Source organism: Pagrus major, chromosome 8, assembly GCF_040436345.1.
Source record: "Pagrus major chromosome 8, Pma_NU_1.0".
Taxonomy (NCBI): domain Eukaryota; kingdom Metazoa; phylum Chordata; class Actinopteri; order Spariformes; family Sparidae; genus Pagrus; species Pagrus major.
The window spans coordinates 1,882,400-1,907,914 of record NC_133222.1 but is presented as its reverse complement, the minus strand read 5'-3'; the positions used below and the strand labels follow the sequence as shown (position 1 = coordinate 1,907,914).

At 44.1% G+C, this 25,515-nt stretch overlaps 3 protein-coding genes across 3 annotated transcripts; all 3 read right to left on the bottom strand.

Annotated features, from left to right (window-relative positions):
• Positions 1-2,199: 2,199 nt before the first annotated feature.
• On the bottom strand, positions 2,200-4,019 carry LOC141001403 (troponin I, fast skeletal muscle-like). The gene is made up of 5 exons (XM_073472471.1): positions 3,990-4,019; positions 3,745-3,873; positions 3,565-3,654; positions 2,494-2,670; positions 2,200-2,295 (listed from the first exon to the last, which is right to left on the bottom strand). The coding sequence occupies exons 1-5, from the start codon at positions 4,017-4,019 to the stop codon at positions 2,200-2,202; spliced, it is 522 nt and encodes a 173-aa protein (XP_073328572.1).
• Positions 4,020-11,825: 7,806 nt separating this feature from the next.
• Positions 11,826-16,723, bottom strand: LOC141001402 (uncharacterized). The gene is made up of 4 exons (XM_073472470.1): positions 16,013-16,723; positions 15,855-15,935; positions 15,217-15,401; positions 11,826-14,662 (listed from the first exon to the last, which is right to left on the bottom strand). Exons 1-4 carry the CDS (start codon positions 16,095-16,097, stop codon positions 13,781-13,783), a joined length of 1,233 nt encoding a protein of 410 aa, XP_073328571.1. The 5' UTR covers positions 16,098-16,723; the 3' UTR covers positions 11,826-13,780.
• Positions 16,724-20,799: 4,076 nt separating this feature from the next.
• Positions 20,800-24,854, bottom strand: syt8 (synaptotagmin VIII). The gene is made up of 8 exons (XM_073471722.1): positions 24,683-24,854; positions 23,498-23,670; positions 23,326-23,424; positions 22,964-23,131; positions 22,463-22,630; positions 22,230-22,347; positions 22,023-22,156; positions 20,800-21,036 (listed from the first exon to the last, which is right to left on the bottom strand). Exons 1-8 carry the CDS (start codon positions 24,852-24,854, stop codon positions 20,800-20,802), a joined length of 1,269 nt encoding a protein of 422 aa, XP_073327823.1.
• Positions 24,855-25,515: the final 661 nt, after the last annotated feature.

Genomic DNA, 25,515 nt, shown 5'->3' with positions numbered 1-25,515 from the left:
TCTAACCTTAGAAATCCAGAGAACCACCCGGGACACAGACAGAGGGACGTGATAGTGAAAGAAACAGGACAGAAACCAGAAAACGTCACAAACTTTCTGTTAGAGTTCAAATCATGCAACACTGAAATGCTGAAGCACTTCATTCATATTAACGACGTCGTAAAACCATCAAACAACCGTGAACATTTGTGGTTTCACTGCCACTACAGACACTGAACATGTGAGCAAATATCAAATATCCTAAAAAACACTCAGAAGATTTCAGCCGTAACTTCTGACTAACTTTTATCTGAGCAGACAAACATAAATTCAGAACAAGCGACAGGTCGATGTACAGCCGACGTCGTGCACACAAACAACACAACAATAATCCAGATTTCATGGACTCAAACACCGAACAGGCAGAGAAAGACTTCTTACCTTCACCGAGCAGAGCCGTCAGCTGGTCGTCAGACTGAGTCCCGGGCAGACGAAGTGTTAAGAAGGTATATATTGCAATCACTGATCGCCCTCCAAATCCTGCACTTTCTCTTTATGGAAGTGGATTACTGGTCAAACCAATGAGCTGGCAAGGTCATGAAATACAGTACAGTGTCATCTGCCCCCTTCCTCGGCTCGCCTCATTATAAATAACCCGCCCTTTAAGATTGTTATCTGTATTATCTTGTGCCACCCGGCTTCAGAATGCAGGAAAGTGATTAAACCACAGAGGCATTTTGTAATCAACGGTTAGCAGATACAGGGACAGAAATCATTTAGAGATCTGATATATATAGAAGGAAAACAGCCACCGACAGGCTGCTGGAGGAAAAAGTCACTGTGCTGGAAAACACACAGCAAAGACTCATTAATACCATCTGTAATTATTAATTAAAATGATTTACACGCTCAAGTCAAAGAAAATTATAATATCTTACATTGTTGTTCAGGTTGAGAGCTGAGCAATATATCGATATTATATTCTGACATGAGACTTTATTTTGGGTATTGTTAAGATGAAATACGACATAAATAAGATTAAAATCTGCAGAGCTGGTTGTTACATTTAGGCTTTTATGCTCCAGACACTCAAGCAGCGTTGTTCACAAACCTTCAACAGCATCAGAATAGAAATCAATAACTTTGATTTCCTTAAAGCAGCTTCCAAACTTCCAGATGTTGGTAATGAAACAGCCTTTTTCTTTATTTTAGATTACGGACTGTGCCTTTAATGAAAAGGAAGTCGAACTCACAGTTTGCAGCTCAGTGGTTCTGGAGGAAACTCGGTTCAATACCTGAAATGTAAAAAAGAAAAGTGTTCAGACAAAACTTTATTACTCAATTAAATGTGTCAAAATCATATAAATCTATAAAGACCAAAAACATCAACAGTTTATTTTCCACTATGTTTTAATATAACACCATTATTATCTGTTAAAAACATCTTCACAAGAGTTATTGACGAATACAAATATCTGCTTACAGCCACATTATATGTTACAAACCATCAGTCATGTGGTTATATAGTATAAATACTTAAAGGGAGTGTTGAAGTAAAGTGAAACCACATCAACATTTAAGATTAAAGGTTAAAATCAACTAACAAAAACAACATTTTAAAGCAACAAGTGATTTTAAAAAGACGTCACTCACCTCAGATCCGTCTGAACAGAGATTTGTGATTTAATTTGTGTTTTTGGGAGTAAATCTGGAGGGAAACATTCCTGGAGTTCAGGTTTCTCTCAGTCTGAACGATGACGTGTTGGAGACGAATCCTGCTGCTGGAGTTTTAAGCTTCGCTCGGTCTGACACCGTTAGAGGCTTCGGTCATAAAACACCAACGGACAAGAGTCAGTCTGTAGCTCAGTGTTGCATCATATGTTCACTAGTTTTTAACGTTCCCGTCTGTTAATTTCCATCCACGTCACCTTCGACACTCACAGATTAATTATGAACAGGTTATTAGTTATTAATAAATCTTTCAGGACCTGAGGTTTGAAAAGATTTTGGTTTTTACAACAAATATTTGCAAATCCGATTGAGTAAGACAAAATGGCTTCTTCAGCGTTGTTGCTTGTTTATTCGGTCAAAGTTTCTACAACTCACAAAGAAATTATAAAAATGTAATTTGTGTTATATTATTGGTTCAATGAAAAAACAGGAACTAAAAATGCTGCAGGTTTGTTCAGAGCAGATGCAGTTTTAAGATAAAACGTTGATTTAAGCCTCGGCCTCAAACATCTTCTTCCTCCCGTCCATGCCGGCTTTGTCTTCGATGTTTTTACGCCAGTCGCCGACGTCACGCAGTTCCTTATCCTGCAACACCAAGACGAGCACAAGTCAGAGCTCGACCAGAAGCTAATGATGAAGTCCGTTAGGTTTGAAGACTTCCTCTGGAGCTTAATTAATTCAAAATAAGCATGAAAACATGGACATGCTTTAGAGATGGACCGAGACCAAGACCAAAGTAAATCAGCATATCATCAGCGTAAATGAGGCCGTCCAGCTCCTCACCTCCTCTTTCACCTCCTTCTTGACCTGCTTCAGGTTGGCCCTCAGCTCCAGGTTGACTGTATGTTTGGAGCCCAGCAGAGCCTTCAGCATGGCGTCAGCAGACATACGTACTTTCTTCAGGACGGGCTTCTTGAACTTGCCCATCACGTCCTGAACTTTGATCTTCAGGTCGTCGATCTGGAAGACGGTACAGAAGCACGATGGAAAGTTAAATCTGACTTTGAGCGTTGGCAGTGATATTGTGTACCGCCCAGCAGAAAACATCACTGAACACGAGTTTGACAACCTTCTTTAGATGATTATCTTGTTTTTAAGATCCTAAAACTATATCCCGCTCTTGGAGAAGCATTTCAACACTCGTAAGCGTGAAACCACTGGATATTTTCAACCACGACGGGCAAATGTCCTGACATCTCTCAAAAAATATCCAGTTTTTTTGTGCAAACAAATGTTGAAGCACCATCTGGAACAGCGGTCTCTCTCAGCAGCTTTATTATATCGACATCTCTACGAGATGGCTGCCAAGCAAGAGACCACTGTGTGAGACAGCGTTTCAACATTTCCTAGCATTAAAGCAGCTGGCATACGTCCCCCCATCTCCTCAAAAATATCCACTTGTTCTCGGCTTGAAAATGTTGAAATGTCTCGAACAATGGTCTCTCGCTTGAGAGACCACTTTTCGAGATAGCATTTCAACATCTGTAAGCCTGAAACCTCTGGATATTTTTACACAAGGCTGGCAAAAGTCCCGACGCCTCATCAAATATATTCAGTGGTTTCACGCTTACAAATGTTAAAACTGTCTCGGACAGCAATCTCTCATCTATCAACATGTCTGTGAGACTGCTGCCCAGCGAGAGACCACTCTTTGAGATGGCACTTTTCCATGAGATGGCTGCGTGAAACCTCTGGATATCTTTAACGAGACGTCGGGACATTTTCCAGCCAGGTTGTGGTGACAAAACCAGGTATTTTAAGCCAAAACATGATCTTTTATCATATCTGTGGTCTGCAGAAACAAACATTACCAGCATTTATTCTGGTGATTGGGTCGGTTCATCCTCTACCCACCTCCTTGTCGGCTTTATTGACCTTCATCTCCATGTTGTATCGCTCCTCATCGATCACGTCGATCTTGTGGTGGATCTCCCTGCACAGCTCCTGCACACATCAGCAAGATGTCACGATAGCAAAATGAAGCATCGTGGATCCAAAATATTTGAAGCATACTGAACCGGTTAGAAAACACACCTGCAGCTCCTGCATGCTCCTGGGCATGGACACAGGAGGACAGGTCTCGGCCATGTACCTCGCCTTCTCCTCCGCCTGCTCTTGTTCTTCCTCCTCCAGTAAACCTTTGGCGATGGACAGCATCAAACTCTGCCGCGTGACATCAGAGAGAGATGGTTAACGAACGTTTGTAGTTAACGTGTAGCAGCAGAAGGTTTCTGCTTCAATGCAAACCCTTTTCTTTTATTACTCGGTTTGTCTTTTACCTTCAGATGATGCCTGCGACTCGAAGACATCTTTTTCCTGGAGGGTTTGAGAAAACATTTGCAGTGACAGATCTATATTTTATATTCATAACTTCTAAAAACACAAAGAAAACTGACAAGTCCTGAAATAGATTAACATTTATTGGCAGCGTGGAAAAGAAAATTTGCAGAACAGTGGCAGTTATTTTTACTTATTTTCTGAAAAATCAGTAGTTTAAAAAGTTTAACATTTCTAAGCTTGACTTCAGATACAGATGACGAGACCCAGAAGTACTCACTCTGACATCTTGGCGTTTGTTTGTCTTTAAACCTGCAGATAAACACATGTTCAGTTGTAACGAGAGGTTGAGGTCACACAGACGTGAGAGGCGAGGAGCTTCAGGAATGCTTCATCTGGTGTTTCCTTAATAATAATTCCACTCATGGAAACGAGACACCAGCCGGGAGCATCAGCCATTTGCCTTGAGAAAAAAACCTCTAGTCTATATTAGGACAAGGATCTGGGTCCAGTTGTCTCCCCTGGGCATCCCTCGTATGAAGGACCTGTCTTCTGGAAGATTATCAGGAAACACTTGATACCTCCTGCGTCGGTACAAACATCTCTGACGTGACGGAGACGACATTCATCTCCTCTGAAAATAGCGACGGTGCAAAACAATCCAGATCAACAATAACTGCGTCCAAACGGAAAAACTGAAGTGAAGATTCTCTGCTGAAGTACGTCACAAGTCTGATTTCTAATTCTGAATCATAAGTACGAACACAGCGGCTTCGCCGTCGTGTTTTCTGAACAAAACTCGACCCAGAAAACAAAAAGAAGCAGAAATGTAATCGTCAGTGATCCAGATTCTGTAGATCAACCTGAGACAAGTCAAGTACGAACCAACGTCTCTTCAACTGCCAAGAAAAGGATTGTCTCCATCCAAACCATCGTTACACAACTTAACAGACGTCCTGAATTATATTACGGCCTCCAAATCTTAAAATATCCCGTTCAACAGCAACGTTTGAAACCCAACCAAGTTCATGATGGAGTGTCAAAACATAAACAATATAAAATGTGTGCAATATAAATAAAATATGTCCAATGTCTTTATATTGGATCAAATAGACGCTTTGTTCAAACACAAAAACAGTTTTACAGTCAACAGTCAGTAAATCAGATCTCAAGCAGATCCAGTTTTGAAAAAGACATTTTCATGTGTTTCTTCTGTATATATATATCTAGATATATACATATCTATATATATATATATATATTCTGTTTCAGTGGCTCAAATTATGTTTTAAAAAGTTTTTTGTTTGTTTCACATTTTAGATTCATGTTTTGTAATTCGTAACTTTAAATATCAGACTTCAGACTTCACACGGTGACTTTAAGGTGATCGTCCGTCAGGTGTTTCTGTTATATAAACAATAAAAAGAACAAATATAGCCAAATATAAACGATCATCTGACACAGGTAGTCTCATGGGGCGGCCCCAGTTTGTCTTGGCATCCTGCGTAACCAGCAGATATAACAGTCTAACGAGCAACTCGAGCCGCGATGGGCTCCAATATTAAATGTCGGTCAACGCGCTCCACCCGAGTCTGCAGGAACAGCCCGGTGTTGAAGACAGTTTCCATAGTGGCCAAACTGTGTAACTACAAAAATACATTTTGTTTTAGCGTCACGACCCCCGCGAGTCATAACCGGATCCATTCAGTCCAATAAAAGCTGCACGATTAAAATGATTTTATCCTCAATAAAACACGTTTGACATCTAGAATTCAAAATCGACTGCACTCATCATCATGTCAGCACTTTCACAGCAGCCAATGAGAGACATACCCTGAAGTCGCCAAGCAACAGTAACCAACGCTAGCCCTTCAGGCTAACGGTAGCTAGCATACAAATTCTGATAGATATTAAAACTGACAGTTAAAATGTCGCCTCCTGCTCTCATTAAAGAAAAGATCGTCCACGATGACCTCGTCTCTCCGACGAAGACTCGTTTCTTCTGCGTTTTTATATTTTTTCAATCTTGAAGCCAAACTTTCAGGCTTCAATCAGCACCACGAACTCTGGATTAACAAAAAATAAATACATCAGGACTCCTTCAAGTCTCATCTCTCCCTCAAATACAAAAGTTAAGCTAAAATTAAAATATCCCCCATAAAATAGTTTTTACTGTTAAACCTTCATAAAACATGTGTAAGTGCAAAACCAGGTCGGGACATTTTCCAGCTGTGACATGATCTTTTTCTCGTCCTAACGAAGTGGTTGTTGTTTCTAAACCTAATCGGATCACAAGCTCAGCAATGTCACAACATAACACTGAGAAATGAGACCATAAATAAAGTTTAAGTTTCAACATATCAAACTTAAAAACGACACTGAATCTCTTCAGTCTGTGACGACTCGGTGGTGAACACTGGGACTATCACTTTCCCACTCGAGAGTCTATTTACACCAACACAACTCATCACACACACTTCACACCTGCAGCACTGAACCGCTTCGCCCCCAAAATGAACCACAATAACATCCCAAAAACTCCTCGGAGATCATCGCCCTCATCGCCCTGCGGCAGCAGCAGCAGCTCCTAATGAGCCGGTTCATTTTACCGACTCGTCTTTAACATCCAAAACAACAAAACAAGAGCTGAAAGGAAACAACCAGAAACCGACTGCATTCACATAAAAACTCATCGGCAGCAGAGACAGAAGAAAAGATTTCTCACCTCGTAGTTGAAGACTGAATCAGGACGGAGCGGCTGGTTTGGGGAGCGGCTCAGTTTTGGCATTATAAGTTGGTTTATATTGGATTCCCCAAAGGCGAAGGGAACCCCATCTTTCTCTTTATGGAAGTCGATTTTCTCTCAGACCAATGAGCTCAGCAGCATCTGAAACATTAGCTCTGACCCCCCCGTCACCCTCCAGACCTCCTCCCTGTCTGACCTTTATAAATAAACCTCTTCCTTCTAGATTGTTGCACCGATTTCATCATCAGCCTCCACAATCCCCCCGAAAAAAGACCGTGCCGACGAGTCTGGAGGCGAAAAACCAGGAGAAATGAGGCAAATCCACCAGACGTGACTCAGTGAACAGATTTAGTATCATATATGGACACTGAGGTTCAAACAGGGCTCGGCTCTGAGGCAGCTTCATGATGAAGGAGGGCAGTTGATGAAAGTTGAGGGGGCAGCAGGTGGAGGGCAGAGAACGTCTCAGCGGGGTTTCAAGACGTCATTTAAGACTCGCTAAGTGGAGGCTATTAAGAAGCTGTTAACACGAGGCGGTCGCTACGAGGAGGACGGCGAGACGAGCGAGGATGCTGAGGAAGCTTCTGAAATCAGATCTCAGGATCTTCTGTTCGGAGCGAAAAGAGCCGAACAACAAAAAAGGTCAGAAACAGGAAAGATGCTGCATTTATAAGCTCCATCTTTATCACGAGACAAACATTAAAGACGTTTAATTAAAGGAACATTTTGCAGCCAAACATCCTCCTGGAGCCCAAAAAATCATTTTCCCCACAGACCGCCATCATAAAGAGACGTCTGTGAACCTGCTGACAGGAAGAACTGCAGACGAGCTCGATCACGACACTTTCTATCACGAATCTTTGATGCATGGAGGTTTTTATATATTTGTAAATATATCTCTTTGCATCTGGTGTCTAATCCTTCTTTATAAATCTACGAGATCCTGTTTTAATTGTGGCATGAATTACACACGATGTTTATTAATTTAAAGAGGTCGTATTAAAGCTAATTTACAGGTTCATACTTTTATTTGTGGGTCTGAGTAGAATAAGTTTACGTTCTTTAATTGTCCGAAAACACATTATTTTTCTCACATGGTGGATCGCTGCAGAGTCCATTACACACTGTGTCTTGAACGCTCGTCTTTCTAAAAAATCTTTGATTGCTGCACATTGTTGCACATTCCTTAATGGATGCAGCCAATCAGAGGCAGAGTAGGGCGGGTCATGTCGAGCAAGGTAGTGTGATCTAAAGTAAAGTTGAGCCTTTAGTTTACTCTGTTAAAAGTAAAATTATAGTGTTTAGGACAAAAATTTAAATATCAAAATAAAAAGTTACAGTGATGTTAATTCATTGAGATAAAAGATTCATGTGAATATTAAGTGTTAAAGTGACAGTGAAACTTCCTGTGACAGCTGTGAGAGCAGAACAGGCTGTGAGAGGGTGAGGAGGGTGAGGAGGGGGAGGCAGTTAACGCTGCTGGTGACAGATGAACGGCAGCATGTGAAGCCACCAACACAAATAATACGAGAAAGAACGAGACCTTCAAGACCTTCAGGACCTTTGAACCACAGACAGGACTGTTACACTTCATCCCCTTTAATACGAGTTTTATTACATTTCACACAATGTTCTCGTTAGCTGCTCTTTTAAACCGGCGGCTAATGTGTCCTGCTAATTAATTTAATGTCCAGAAGATGGACGACGTTTCCAAGGCAGAAGATTCACACTTCTGCTGCACTTTTCTGTGTCGGAGGTCATTTTGTTCTGATTTTTTGGGTGCAATGGAACGCATCATTATTTCAGAACAAATGTGTTTAGTCGTCAACATGAAGAGAGAAATGATGTTTTGATCCTGTTTGAAAACACGGTCGCCAGCTCGGCACAGACAATATTAAAAGAGATGAGAGGTTCCAGTGCAGCAGGTGAAAGGTGGGTAGCTGCGATATGTTTTTAATATGGCTTTTGGCACCAACGCTGCCCAGGACCGAGTCCATCAGGTCCCGTCTGACCCGGGAGTTACACTGGTTGCACGTACGTTGCAGAACGGCTCCGCTACGGTTTTGCTTCCTCGTCCGTCAACCATCAACTCCCACCGGCTGAGTTCTGAGTGCAGCACTGACGGACAGCTGGAGCTGCGAGACCGAGGAGTTCCCGCGATAATTACAGAATCACGTGCGACCGCAGGTATAAACACAACAACTAACACACAAAAGGTTTGTGTTCCCAACCGAAGGATGAGAAGAAGTGCTTGGATTTGTCTCTTTTATGAGATTTTTGTGCTGGCGTCAACACGGAGTGTTTTATTATGAAAACGAACCAGATGTTATGTTGTTTCGGTGTCTGACTTCCTGTCTGCTCTGTGCTGAAATCAGCCGAATTGATGCATCGTGCTCCGGCATCCAGCAGAAATAGAGCCCTTGTGTATCTGCTCTGGACGGGTCCGGACTGACGGAGCTGCAACAGAGTAGATACGCAATCGGTGGAATTTAGGGGTAAGAGACGTGTTGAAAGTTAGTTTCTGATTAATAAAATTAATTAATGTGATTTTCTGTCAGATTGCCGAGAACCTAATTTAAAAATGAACGACTGGCTCTGATGTTCCTCTCACACAATGTCCAGCCCACGACAATATCTGACTGGTGTCACAATTAATAGCCTATAAACACTGAATAATATGTAATATTATGTAATAATCGACCCCTACAAACGACCAGACAGACAGCGAAGGCGTCACCCAGTGAAGTAAATCATAGTGGAGGCAGTGAACGCACCACTGAAGACATCCTGACAGAAACATACGGCAGAGTGACTGTGGTGAGTTGGTACATCCTTCTGTTTAATATTTCAACAGTACAAATTAAATCCGACTTAAGAAACATGACATGAGAAACACATCGCTTCACATATTCATTGAGAACATTCTGGGCCACTGAGAAATCACCTGAGAGAACGAGTTCAGTTCGATATGAGCGTTTACAACGAGGGGGAATCAAGATATGCTGATACTTTATCTACTACAAGTCTTAAAACATCTGTTGAGAAATATATCGTCTTCTTCAGCCTCATCATCACCAGCTGTTAGTAAAACATCAGTACTGTACACTAATGACTAGCAAATATATTACAGCAAGGACCACTTCACACCGACGTCAGGTTCACGCGTTTATGCTCGAAATTAAACATCCCAAAAAAAATTAAACATTTTACAACATATCGAGAAGTTAAAGTCATACAAAGTGTGCAAATGTCACCGTACGGTCACGAGACGACTCCAGACTCCGTACTTTAAGTTTCCACTCGAACCACATCGCTCAGGTGACGACTCGACTGTGCTGCTGCTGGACTTCATGGCAGAACCGTCAGAACCGTCCGGTACACCTGATTCTCACTGAGGCTGCCTGTGAACTCGTGAAAATTAAAGTTAAACACAAGCAGATGTTGTGTTGACACCCGGTTCGCCCTTTTAGACGTGATTTCATTTGCATCATCTGAACAGTTTTACTAATTCTCAAACACTTGTTTTGAATCTCTGCTGAACCGATGTGGTTTGACAGAACGATCCAGTATCGGGCCACGTGTCCGGTTCAGGCTTTGAGCTAAAGACACCTTCAGCTTTGAAGATACGTTTTGTACGAGGCGTCTTTAATTGATTTAAGAGGACACAAACTGTCAGCACCAAAGTTGATACCTCTAAAGGGAACAATTAGAAAACTACAACTAAACTTTTAGCTGCGTCACTGAAACGGATTAATTCTAGATAACGTTCTGTAACTGTTTGGATCACGTCAGCAGAGCTTCACATGTCATAGTGTAATAATTGCATTTATACTGATCACATATGTAATTATCTCTGCATGATGCGGCCGTATTAGCATCTACAGGGAGACGGATGCATGAAATAAACCTGCATGTTAAAATGACAGGATGTCATCAGACCTCATGGAGCGAAGCAGCCACGGTTACTTTACAACAATCCTCTTTAAACATCCGTCACCCTCCTCTGCTGCAACATTAATAAAGTGTTGACCTTGTTATTGTGAAGTAAATGAAATGTAAACTGGACTCAGAGTGAGCACACTGATCCTCTTCATGTCCACAAGCATGCTGCGTTCGTCTCATTGCAATTATCTGGTACCATCAGTGACTCTGCCCTCACCTGGACAAGATTTACCTCAATGACATCATCAATGACATCATGTTGGTAAAAAAAACAAACGACTTAGTCCTCCAGGTTCATCAGTCACCTCAGATGTTTCTTCATCGTGTAATCATAATATTTAACAATAACCCACTTAATAAAACCATCGCTGAGTCATTCAGGTTTCTACTGACGCACCGCGGCTGCTGTAGAGGAAACTAATACTCGAGTACTTTCTTGCCTTTAATCAAAACTTGATGAGTTAATTCTTCGACTGAAAATGTTGATAATCGTTTCATGTTTGAATCGAAGCAGAAACACAAAGTGAGGATCTGCTGGTTTTCTGCTTTGTATCACAGTTAAAGGTGCAATATGTAAGAAGTGGCCACCTCTTGAACAAGTGCTACAAACAAGCAGCATATCACCCAAGCAACTGCTAACTGCTGCGGTCAGCTAGTTAGCTCAGTTAGCCGTGCAGCTCGTGGAGCTTGGAGAGGTCGTGCGAGGAAGGACAGGCTGGAGCTAGCTGGTTAGCATGCTAACTCCCAACATCTTTGATGTTTAAATTCATATTTCTTCACATTCTGTGATCATTTTAATGTAAATGTTTAATAATCGTTTTGACATTTTTAAACTCAAATTCTGACATTTTGCACCTTTAAGTGAAACATTTGTGGACATTCCTCATTATTGTCCGACATCTTTTAGACTAAACGATCATAAATGATCAATAGATTTAATGATAATGAAAAGTAGAATTATGTTCTGCCATCTTTGTTATTGTTTGATCAAACAATCACTGATTTAAATTGATTTTATCACGTGTGTTCTCGGGTTAAGTGAGAGATGGATCCTGGATTATGTGACCAAACAACAATTGAAGAAAACCACTTTTGTGTTCATAAGATATTAAAAAAAGGAAAGTAAACTCAGGTCATCAGGGAAATCAAATCATGTGAACCATGTAAACACTTTAATTGAACCGTTATCTTAATCTGGTTATTTCTAATGAGCATGTAAACACGGTAACTCCCAAAAACAACAATAATTCAAACAATATTAAAATAAAAAGGCAACACGTTGCATTCAGGACAACCCTGTGAGTAGTGCAAAATCATCTCTCCAAGTGTAAAGTTCAGTGGCACCGATACACTAATACTGATAATCCACAGAGATGCACGTCACCCAGCTTCACTGCAGACACAAGTTCAAGTTCACAAAGCCACAGTCTGAGCACCACCGGGAGGCTGAACCAACAGACTGTGGCCGACAGCGGGGCTACAGTCTTTTTCCTCACAGAGGACAGGTCGGCCGTTCATCCTCCATCAAGTATGAGCTCAGAAAATAAAACAATAAAACATAAACAGGTCAGAAACGTGTGCAAAGTTCCCTTTTGCGATAGAAGCAGATTAATCAGTGAAGTAATCCAGTCGGTGGTGGCAGACGACCTCAGATCTTCAGTGTTTCAGCAGCAGCAGAGTTGCACTTTTGTTTTTTACAGGACGGAAACTGACTCATTTTTTTTTCTCCGCAGCGTCGAGTCGATCCAAACAACCGTGTTACCAACAGGAAAGATTTTTAGGAAGAAAAACAGCTCCAAACAAAATGGTGACTACTAGAACCTTCCTTCACCGTCAGCGACGTTCACACCCGACATCAGAAATGTTTCTACATGAAATGAAGCTGCAGCGACGGCTCGTTTCAGTTTCACAAATACAACAACAATACACAGGTTTTAAGTTCACCTGCACATTATTTAATCTACCGGATCGAGTTCTGCTTCATTAATGTTAATTACAAATATATAAAGTTCAAGTTTATATCAAGTCTCATGTCAGGAAACCCAAACCTGTTTTCATTCCTTCAAGGGTCATTGTAACTGATCATAATAATAATAATAATAATAATAATAATAATAATAATAATCCACCGATACTGTGACATTATCGTATCGTAACTGATGTGAACCTCTGTGACGAGAGAAAACCTGCTTTTAAACAGAATTCAGGCTCAGCAGCAGCAATAAATCCAGAGAGGCTGTTTGATGAATTAAACTTAAAGTGACGACGAGGAACTTTTAGTTTTTGTTGACTCTCGCGCCTCGTCATTTATAATCACTCACATTGTCTTTTGGTGACTTTTTTTCCACTAAAATATCGATTACAGCTGCTTGCATGTCTCAAGGTAACAAATGAGGTAAGTAAATAATTTCTAGAGGCTGAAAATGTTCCTGTGTGGAAGGAAAATAACAACTGGACCTCACGTCTTACACTCAAAACTAAACGTTACTGTTGTTTCAGTTTTCTGATGTTTAAAGGCTTCTCGCGTCCTGCAGCTGCGTTTCTGTGCGTCAACACACAAAACTTGAACTCTCAGATATCTGCCTCTGCGTCGGTGTCGATCACACCGCCGATGTTGCTGTACAAACATTTCACCGAGATGCATTTGAGTGCCAGGTGTGAACGGACCGATCCAATGAGTAATTTCCCACCCTGCACTGGAGTGACATCAATAATCTCCTGAGATCTCCCGTTTAGAAATTCCCCTGATATAAAACACCACCACGACAGCATGGCACAGAACTGAAGCAGGACTATATCAACTATACAGCCAGCACTATGACACTGTGATACCAACAAGCTGTTTACATGACGGTCAAGTCTATTGCGTCTCCTGTTGGGTGAGGGGGGGGAGGGGGGGAGGGGAGGGGTGCGTCACAGCCGGGTCACATTTACAGGTTAGTTTACATCATAGAGGAACTTTGACGACCACCGAGCTCGAGTGAGGACGATAACATCCAGTCGACCCGTCTTCAGCTGCCCGTGTTGTCTTTAGGGAAATATCTAACACCGTGGGAGGGCGGGGGGGCGCCGAGCGCCTCGAGCTGCAGCTGTTGGGACGTGGAGTCAGGTCCACGCCACTTTACGTGAGATGGCCTGTTTGAAGCACTCGGGGTCGACGTTTCCTCCGGGCCGCAGCGCCCTCTCCAGGCTCACCAGCACGTTCTGGTGGCACTCCCTGATGTTGACCGGGTACTTGGCCCTCAGTAGCTCGTAGGCGGCTATCAGCCTCATGTTCTGTTTCACCATCAGGTACTGGATGATGCACGTCGGCGCCAGAGAGAAACCGTCCCGACAGTGCACCAGGACGCGCTTCCTCTTCTCGGTGGAGGCGTCGATGCACTCGTTGATGTCCTCGAAGCAGCGCTGCTTCAGGGCCGGGCCGTCGCCCAGAGCGTCCGGCACGTCTCCGATGTCCACCTTGAGGCGGGACCAGCTGTGGCGGGTGCCGCGGGAGCAGGTGCACGGTATGAGGTTGAGGCTGGGGCCCGGTTCTCCCGGCACGCTGCTCATGTCGATGATGCTGTCAATGTTGTTGCGACACAGCGTGCGCCCGTTGTACGCCGCGTTCAGGTTGCCGACATAGATGTAGTCCGTCACCTTGGAGATGACGGGTTCGGAGTACTGGAAGTGTTCGGGGCCGCTGGGTTTGGGCTCAGGTGTGTCGGGGCCCCTGGCGCCGGCCGGCCCCGTGGCGGCTCTCCTGCTGTAGTTGCGCAGCTTCTTGGAGCCCGAGCGGGACGGAGGGTTGGAGTCCGACTCAGAGCTGCTGTTCCAGGGCGGCGAGAAGAGAGAGAAGCGGCTGGAGGATTTGCTCTTGTTGAGGATCTCCACCGGGCTGGACAGGCCCGAGCTGGACGCTGTGGTGGAAGCCGAGGCGCAGAACAGGGAGGCCCGCTCCAGAGAGCCGGTGCTGCTGGCAGCTCCTGCACTGTGGGCCTGCTCCATCTGAAACACACACACACACACACACACACACACACACACACACACACACACACGCTTTATCAAACAAACCTGCTGAGATTCTCATCGTTTACCGGCCTGTTGATTTTGTGTAAATGACCTTTTCCAGATCTGATGTTTCTGGTTTGCTCCCAGTTGATTTCTGTAGCAAGTTTTATCTTCAAAGCTTTTTTGGGTGTTTATTAATTTATCATCTACTCTTGTTTCCACCTGTTCGTACACAGACATGGTGATAATGGTCCGAAATGATGTGAAATTATAACTGCATTTACGTTTTTTGAGGGAAAACGCTGGATGTAAAGTTATGTGATTTGAAATATGGTACACTTCTGTGTTCTACTTGTAAGAGCTGAGTGAGCTCAGAGGTCATTATTACTGTTCTGCCTTAACTCCTCATCCAGGCAGCTTCTGGATGTCAGTAACCATGAAACCTTCTTGTCAACAAGAAAGACACTGAGTGCACCTGGATTGTAAACCTTAAAAAGTTTGTGTTGCCGAGGTCGAGGTCGAGGACGAGGACGCGTGTCTGCACGTACCTGAGCTTTGAGGTTGTTCTTCCACTCCTGCGTCTCCAGAGCCTTGAAGCGTCCGCTGCTGTCGGAGGAGACCGACATGCAGAGGGGCCGGTGAGCTCTGGGGGGGAGCTGGGGGGTGAGGGCCACGGGGACGGGCCTCGCATCGTGGTGATCGCTCCTACTCATCATCAGGTTTGGACAGGAGCCTGGGTCAGACGGGAGGACGTGTGTGAGATCAACAGCTAAACGACAGAGAAGGATGTTTCTGATGGATCAATGATGGATCGCCCGGGTCGACCGACACACGTCAGACGTCACCTCGCCTCCGTTACTACCTCGCCGGAGGATCAGAGGGGGAACGAAACTGTCCGTGACTTTCACACAGACGGTGGAGTTAAGGGGAAAAACAAGCAGGAAGATGTCAAGAAACAAAACATTCACACAAGTTAAGTAACAGGAACGTAAACTAAAATAGAAGAGGCTTAATGTTTAGTTCTGACTCTAGCAGACCTGAGCCTGCTGACCTCAGAGGTCCGGATGGATCAGAAACCACTCAGGTGTTTATTAACCAACAGCAGGATGTTGAAGCCAGTGCACAGATCTGAGACATCTCTGGAGTTTAAGCTGTAGAAATGAACCTTTTGGAGGATTTTACCTACCAGCACATTCTGAGCGGGTGATGGACTGAATCTGCAGAGTGTTCTGGGTTTTCAACAGGCTGTGGAGAGTTCTCACTATACCTGCGGAGGAGAGGTCACCTTCAGTAAACATTAACCAGCTGTGTCTGCATGGTGGGTGTCGACATGACAAAACTTACCGATCCGTCCATTCTGCTTCAGCACCTTTTTATCCAGTAGTTTGTGAGCGCTCAGGTCTTTGGTCCACTCTTCCTCGGCTTCCATGTTCCGCCTCCTGCTGACAGAGGCACAAAAAGCAGGCTCGGGCGGCCCGTCATCTTTGGCAAGCCGGGCAACGCTTCAGCTCCACCGGACAGACATCGCCTCGGCGGCTTCGCGGCGCGGGACTGACGCTGCTGCTAGCATCCCCCGCTAAGCTAGCCGCTAACGGCAGGCTTAGCTTAGCTTAGCCGAGCAGTTAGCTTCGCGAGCTCACTGCGCGTGAGTCATGTCGGGCTGGCGGAGGCTCCGGCCGTCGGTTATTTCTGTCCCGAGGGGGAAAGTGAGGCCGCAGTGAACCGAAGCATCCGAACCGGAGGAGGAGACGAACATGACGAGCGAGCTGATGGACACGAATACAGGCGCGCGAGCGAGCTAGCCGCAGCTAGTTAGCATAGCTGTCCGCCGCTGCTGCTGCTGCTCTGCGGGCGCCGCAGCTCGGTACGAACACGCAACCGACTACCGCAGCATCTCGCGTTGGTCGGCGGCTACACAACGCGGCCTAACGTCGCTGACACGCACCGTGAATGTGAACATCTGGGCCGCAGCTCCGGTGAGTCGCTGGCTAACAAGCAGCTTCAGCAGCCCCGCAGCATCACCGCCGTGAGCGCGAGCGCGACCCCCCGCCGCGCCGACTAACGGGCGAATATTCCCCCTGAGCGCGGCCTCGCAGGTCGTGTTCACCCGCTGACGACCGGACGTTTCGGCCAGAAAGTTGTTAAAATGAGTTGAGACGCGGTTAGAAGTGAAGACGCGAACATTACAGTGATATAAACACGGATCTATTCACGCATTTCGAGAGGAGAAACAACCTGCGAGGCTAAACTCGGCGTATAACGCTCAGGCAGCAGGCGATGCTCGATAAATACACTGGAATCTTTTAAACGGGCGGGGACAGTCAGCTTCTCAATGAATTCAGCCGTATTCACCAAACGGCAGATGGTGGGCGGTAAAACCAACGCCTCTCCAGCAACGTCACGTCTCACGGACATTAAAGGGCCAATACGTGAAAATCTGAGTTAAAACATTAAAAATTCACTAAAATTAACAACAGACTGTGAATAAATAAAGGAACGACATTTTGTCCGAACCGCTAGCTGCTCGGCTAACTGAGCTAACTAGCTTTGGGCCGCTACAGTTAGCAGCAGTTACTCTGGTGATATGCTAAAGGTGGCCAATTCTTACATACTGCACCTTTAATGCAATTAATAATGATTAGATGACTAAACTTAATTACATTTTAAGCAAGTTCTTCTTATTTATTTAAATATTGTATTTTAAAGGTGCACTCTGTAGTTTTTGGGAAGACATTTTAATCAGAAGAGAAAGATCTTCATTATGTCTAAAACAAACTAAATACACTTTGTTTTCATGACTGAATAAACAAACTGACCTTAAAGGACAACACAATTTATACTGTTTTACTTTGTTTATATGTGGCGGACCCTGCCACCTTTCTAGCTTCAAACAGTGTTCTGGGACCTTATTTTCCTCCGAGAACAGCTGGTTTATTCACTGATGGAGAAAGTTTGTATCATTACCTCGTTAATAATGAGTTTACACTGTGCCCCTTTAATGAGCATCAGTAATAAAAAAAAAGCACTTCCTCTTCCAAACAGCTGCAACATTTAACAAAATGAACTTTACATTATTTTTGTTTTCCGCTCTCAGAAATCCATTTTGCACCAAGCTCAACAAAACATGTTGTCATGAGAGCAGCTTAAAGAAAGAAAAACACATTCATGTTTAGATTCAGCAGTATTTCTGAAGCCAGTCACATCACAGCTCTGTACTCACCGTGTGTCTGTGTCGTTGCTGTTCGGCTGTTTCTCGGTGTGTCAGCAGACTGACTGGACCTGGAGCTGCAGAAAACAATTATCAGGAAGCTGATCTGGAGCTTGGGTTTTTTTTTTCCCCCCCTCTTCTTCTTGTGTTTAATTGGACGGCTGGGCCTCTCTCCAGGTATCCTGGTAACCCACCGACCTGCTGATGTCACTGCTCTCCATAATGAAGTGTGTGAGTGTGTGAGTGAGTGCGTCTGCCTTTGTCAATAACCAGGCAGGGAAATTCACAGGCGATAAGAGCGACAATGAGGGAAACGTCTGCCATGCTGTGATTTAAGGCGACGCTTCTCAGAGGACATTATTGTCACCTCAATTTATTATAACCGGGGTTCACTTTTATGGTTTTAGTCCAATTTAGATAAATAATAAACCTAAAATATCACAATTAATGGACGGTGCTTCTCTTTAAGTCTTTAAATCTCTGCTGACATTTTTACAAAACCTTCTTTCCAGGCAGCCGTTGGTTTCCACTCGCCTTAAAATCCATTCGTTTTCTACCGTAAAAATGCAACATTTTATTCCATTAATGATGCAAATGAGATATTTTTAAAGGAGCAGTGTGTAGGATTTAGTGGCATCTACAGCTGAGGTTGCAGATCGCACACCTCGTCTCACCAGCCATGTAGAAGAAACTATAGTGGCTGTTTAAACCACGAAACGCTCTCTGTAGAGTCAGTGTTTGGTTTGTCCCTTCTGGGCTACCGTACTAACACGGCAGTGCAACATGGAGAAATCTGTGAACCACAAAAAACAGCTGGAGATGGTCGAGCTTCCAGTGGCCAACATCTGCTTACGGTGGCCACAGAAATGGCTGGAGATGTCTCCACAGACTCGTTCAGCAGCCTCGTGGCTTTTAACGGAGCCTTTATCAGCCTGAAGAAACATCTGGTGGTGTGAAGTGTTGTGTCAGAGCTGAACGGGTGGGTGGGATATTTGCACTTCAAAGAGACTCCTCGAGCTCCTCGAGCTCATCACTGCTGGACCGTCACCGACCTGCTGCCTCCTTTAAATCTCCCTCTGACGCTGACACACAGCTGCCTGAGACCACGGCAGCATCACAAGACGGAAACACAAGTCATTTGTTTTAGATTTGCGATGCATAAGAGGAAGAACTACCTGGACAACGGACAGAGAAAAAGTCACTTCCTTAAACTACGTCTGCCTCATTTTCCAGATCCAGATCTGAGGCCAACCGCCTTTGCTGATGCAAATCCAAAAGTTTTATTCAGGTTGTGTTCAGTCTCGTTCGTTTACGCTCTGCACTCACTTCCTCGCTCTCTGACATGAAACGCACCGAGTAAACTTGTGGATTTCTCTGGTTTGAAGTCAACATAAGATATAACAAAAGGTCTTGTTTGTTTTTATACATTTTAGTGCAGGTGTCTTACACATTACATATTTAAAGACAGCAGGAAAAATATAAATGTTTTCAGGGCAGAAAATGTCTAAAATACACTTTTTTGTTCTTGAGATTTACACATATTATCACATATTCGATGAGAAGAAGCCTTTTTTTGCATATTTAAACACAATACTTTTATAAAGTTGTAATGTAAGAATGTAAGTTGTGTTCTCTCCTCTTCACCTGCAGTCAAACAGAAGGAAATGTGAGTTCATCAGCTCTTCTCCGGATCATCTCTGGAGGTTTTCTTGTCTTGATGAGGTGTTTTGTGGGTTTGTGCCTCTCGTTAACATGATTACCTCCTCCTCCAGGTAAAGAGGGATCACATTTCAGCACCAGGTGCTCGCTGAGTGGTGTGTTCGAGTGTTTTAATGACGGTGAGTCTGATCTCTGGAGGCCTGAAGCAGCAGGACGAGACGCCTGCTGAGCTCAGCTTGATTGATCTCAACCTTCATCTGACGCTCAAGCTCAAAGTACTTTTACTTCACTCAAGTACTTTTCATTTTCTGCTACTTTATACTCGACTACAGCTCGGGGGCGAATACTGAACTGTTTACTCGACTGCATTTGTTACGTTTGGGTTTAAAAAACCGAAAATGTGATCAGCAAATAAATTATGATGTCATAAGATAAAACTTTATCGATCGCGTGGAGGAATCACAAACTGTTCAACTACATGTACAGCACATAAAGTAGTTTAACAGCTGCAGCATGAAGGTGATGAACACATGAATGCATCTTTATGATGATAATACTTCTGTACTTTTACTTAAGTAAACATTTTAATGAGGACTTCTTGAGGCACTCAGTATTTACCTTTTGTTTCATTGGTCCTGATGACATCACATCTGAGCAGTATTTCGCTTTATAGTGACAAATCAACTTGAACTTGTGGAGACAAAATAAGGAACTTTACAGATAAATACATTTGTTTTGTTGTGGTGCAGAAAGTTATGACACATTTGAGGGTCACAACCCAAAACCACAGACTTTGATTTAAACGTTTCGGAGGGTTGAATATTTTACGTATTAATATGAACAGAAGTGTCGTTCTTGTTTTGACCAACAGAGGGCGGCAGAAAGTTTCCAGAAAGTTTTTAATGAGCTGATTTTGTAAACATTTAAAAAAGGTGAGTCGACGCTTAAAGTGCAAAACGTTTATGAACACATCCTGATTTTAAACACATGTGAACTGATGTTATTCAATCATAGAATATATTTAATACATATCATAAGTTTAAGGGATGAAATTAGTCTTGTGTGATATGATCCATTAAGGGAGGAAGAGTGAAGGTTAAAAATTAAAATGTGACACCAAAATATATGTAAAATACAAAGAATTGAATCAAATGTGATAATTTTCCTTCCCAGAGGAGAATCTGAGAAATGATCTTCATCATTAAAACGTTATTTAAACCTCCTCGTTCTGACGCGTCTGGAATGATTTCCTGTGTGTTTCCCATCAGAAGGGCAGTTTGTTGGCGAGGGGTATCTTCTTCTTCAGGGTCAGGGTGGAGTTGACCTGCTCGGCCGACAGCAGGTTGTGCCACTGAGCGACCGGCCGCCGCGGGTTGGACAACATGTCGGCCCAGTGCCTCAGCTGGTTCCCCGAGGCGTCGCAGCCCAGGAAGATCTTCCCCATGGCGTCGTTTCGGGTCACGGCGTCGTGGTCCCAGACGGAGATCACCAGGTTCACCCTCTGTGGAGCACCAGAGCTTTTAGTCTGATGTAGGCTTGTTATTATAGATAACATATCATTAAAGGATGAGTTCATGAAACATTTCACAGTAAAACAGAGTCACAGCTTCTCCTAAACAGCTGAAGCAGCTGCAGACTTGATTAAAAAACCTTTAAAATCAACAGAGAGAAAACATGAAATGTCTCCACAGCGCTCAGCCGGCGAAATCCACGTCTCCAGAAGTCCTGAGAACCCAAACTGATTTAAAAAGATGTTATTTAGCTGAAATCTTCACTGTTGCTGCAGTTTGGGATCTCAGGGCTTCTGGAGACTTTAACATTTTAAATCAAGTCTCCAGCTGCTTCAGCTGTTCAGCAGAACGCTGCAACTCTGTTTCACTGTGAAGCTCCAGAAATGTTTTGTGGACTAGGAGACTTCCCACAGGCTGAACATATTCACACGTTTTATTCATCATTAAATGTCCACAGTTTAATTATAAAGCTCTTCATGTGTTAAAAACAGTTAGCGGTTGCTAACAAGTGTCTGAATGAGGCTACAGAGGTTGTCGGGGACATTAAACGTCCTCACAGCGAACACGGAGACTCATCTGCTCACTAGTCCGTCTTCACAGGCCACTTTAGTTACACACTGTTCTGACTCTGACTTTACAACTCGTACATTGATCAGTTTATAGAAAACCTGGATAGTAATTGTGCAGTGAGACGCTCAGTGGTGGAGACGTTTCAGTCATGTGACCGTGATGTCGTCTGTTTGTAGCCTATTAGCTTTTTACTGCTACACATTTAATTTACACTTCAAACATCAGAGTGGAGTTCATCTGTGGAGATTATCTGGTGAACAGAACCTGGAAGGATCAGAAACTTCTGTTTCACAGTCGAGGAAATGTTTGAAAGTTTTATTCACGTTAAGTTTTGTCTCATTCGACGACTTCCTTCCTCGCTTTCTGACGTATCATGTGTCTTTGACCCGGATGTGTTGACACTCACCTGGATCTGTTCAAACGACACGTCGAAGGTGAAGGACTCGTTGTAATAAGGAGTCAGAGTCTTCTTTTTAATAGACGTCTTCCTCTTCCTCCACTTCCTCTTGTCCAGAGCCAACTGCACCTTCACGTACGGATCTACAGACAGCAACAGGACGTTAAACTCATGCAGACAATCACCTGAAATATCAGATTTCTGTCTCAGTCTGACCTGAACTTCCTCCGATGTCCATGCTCTTCAGGTTTTTGGCCTCCAGGATCACCACGGTCAGTTTGCCGGCAGTGGGAACGTAACGCAGAGAGAAGCAGATCTCACCCAGGTTTTCTTCCTGCGTCACACAGACAGTCCATACACAAATCCTTACAGCAGATGTCACAAAACAACTCTGAAAACAATATTTCCAAGGATGTTCTGTCTAAAAACAATCTCCGCCTCGTAAACACCTCAAACTTGGCCGGCGCCGCGAGGTCCTGCCACTCCTCGATGACGTGGTTCCAGTCGACGTTGCAGAGCTGCACCCTGAGCTCACCGATGATGTTGTGTTTGGAGAATCTGTTGAAGTCAAACACCTGCATCACCGCCGTCGAGTTCAGCAGGGAGGACTTGGATGTCTGGGAACAGATCGCTCAGGTTAACAAGGAGAAGAAGAAGAAGAAGAAGAAGAAGAAGAAGAAGCATCTGTTTGTTTCTAACAGTCAGCCGAAGTGCAGCAGCAACGAACCACTTCATGTTTGACTTTGAGCCTTCAGAGAGGTCATCATCACGAGTTATATGTGAAAGTTCACAGCAGCATAGCCGCTAACTGCTGCTAACTGTAACAGCATGTTTATATTTCTGATGTTTATGGATTTTTTAAACAAAAATTCTGGCCATATTTTTTACAGATTGCTCCTTTAAGTCTTTTAAAAACCTTTTATTTGGAGGCGTTCAGGAGCAGCTCTGACCTGGAAGGTGAACTGTTCGTTGAAGACGGGGTCCAGCGTATTTCTGAACACTTTGGTCTCGCAGGTTCTGGATTTGTCGGGTAGGATGTAGACCTTGACGTACGGGTCGGAGCTTCCTCCCAGGTCCATGGCCTTCAGGCCGTTGGCTTGTTTGATCCCCACGATGAGCTTAAAGACAGAAAACACACAGGGACGGACTTTTAGCTTTATAGGTTCTGAAGATGAAGAAGGATGCGTGGAGGTAAAAAGACAATAGTTCTGGTTCTCCGTCGATTTTGATCATTTTTGCTGGAAAGTGTTGGTGAAGGACTCGTCAGCGTTTGGACCGGCTGCTGTAAAAAACTAGTGAGAGGTTGACTCACCTCAGACTGAGCGGCTTTGTACTCCAGAGAATAGAGCAGCTTTCCTCTTCGCTTCTGTTTGGTCGCGCCGTAGTCCACATCCGACACATCGGGCTGAACCTGTCGCAGACAAACACATCGGGTTAGACAGACTCCGGTCAGAACCGTGAGCAGAATCCCATTCATCACTCACCAGAGCTGTGGTGGTTTTTCCGTTGACTCCGTTCAGGTTGATCCTCTCGTCCGTCTTCTTCTGCCGCTTCTTCTTCTTCCCTTTGCAGCAGCACTTTTTGCAGATGCACAGACAGCAGAGCAGAATCAGCAGCGCTCCGCACGCGAAGATGGTGTAGATCGCCCACCGAGGCACTGAAGGAGACCAGACGGGTGGAGATGAAGAGATCTCTTCACAACAACATCCTCAAAATACAACTGGAAGAGCTCACTGATCTAGAAACCAGAAGAACGACCCCTCAGATCTACACGGTGACACTTTCGGGGAACCACTGGACTCAACTAACTGTAAATAAAGTAACAGCACACTTTGAAGCATCAGTAAGTCAGCAGTTCATTTGCTTTAGCAAAATGTCGACGTACTTTATACTTTCAACTACATTCAGAAGGAAATATCGTCCTGTTTACTACATTTATAGAATTATTACGGTCGGCCATGTATATAAACAGTAATCAGAATCAGCTCCATCTTTACCGGCTGCAGCAACAATTATGTTTCATGATTAATGCATCAATAATTATTATCCCAAAATATGATATTCATCCATCTGAAGTGGTCCACTGGTGCAGTTGCAGCTGGTGCTAGCGATCGTAGCATTTCACGCTAACAATAAAAACTATATAATATAACAGCTGAGACTCGACAGATTCGAGGACAAGAACAGTTGTACATTCAGATGGAATTAAAACCTACAGCGACACGTAAGAAAAATCAAGAGATTCAGAGATTTTGCCGCGATACGTCTCGACTGAAACGTCTCTAACTTCGCTCTGCTGCACTTTATCAGCCTCAGTCCTGACAGAAGGACTGCCCAGATGTTGTGCTGTGGTTTTCTAGATGTTTTTGGCTGCAACTGCATCAATTCAAGGGGATTTTCACTCGGTGGGATCTACACTGATGCTCACACCTCTGCAGGAATCTCACAAGCGTTTCCTTCATGCTGGAACCAAGATTTTCCATAGCAGAGATATACTCTACTCACTTTGGGCAAGTAAAGTATTTTTAATCATATGTTACACAGCTGTTTGCAGGACGTATGGCGAGGTAACCCAGACAGACTACAGAGCAGCTTCTTCTGGTTGAATCATGCTCCACCATGTTACATGCTGGTGGTGGTGGAGGTGAAGCGGCTGTTTGGTGACTTACGGGGGATCTTGTTCAGCAGGTCGTTGAAGAAGCTGGCGGCGGCGGCGGCGGCTGGGTCGACGGTGGTGTTAGTGTGGATGGTGGTGGTGGAGATGGTGGTGGTGGAGAAGGTGGTGGTTGATGCATGAGGTGTTGGAAGAGATGAGTTTGGTCGTGACTTGATGAGAGGCATGATGGTGAGGAGGAGGAGGAGGAGGAGGAAGAGAGGAGCTCTGGAAGCAGGAGAAGAAGAAGATCTGAACACAGCGACACGTCACACAGCCGTAAACATCCGATAATTCAAAATGAAGTAGGAGTCTTAACATGTTTATTCACTTCTGTACGGTGGAATGTACTGTGAATGTTAGAGGAGCAGGAAGAAGAAGAGGAGGAGGAAGAAGAAGAAGAAGAAGAAGAAGAAGAAGAAGAAGAAGTGGCACCGTGTGGCTCTGTGCTGACAGTGCAGTTGTGTTCGGTGAGGTCTGGTGAGCTGGAGGTTTCTTAACTACAGTGACGTGTGAAATCAAACAAACATCAGCAGCGTCAGACTCTGACATGCCTGAGTGGAGACTCCTGCAGGCCTCCACCATGAACAAACAGCAGCAGCCTGATTCACTCTGATAACAACACTACACTGTCGCTGTGTGAGAGTCTGATCCTGAGTCTGACCCTGAGTCTGATCCTGACTCTGATCCTGACTCTGATCTGATCCTCACATACTGGATGTTGCTGCAGACTGCAGGAGGTCGTTCCTCCTGACTGGACGACCACAGCGCTCTCAGACGTTTTCCTACAACCCAACTACACCTCAGGTCTTAATTCAGAAAGTATTGTATGACCATGTTTAGAAGGGT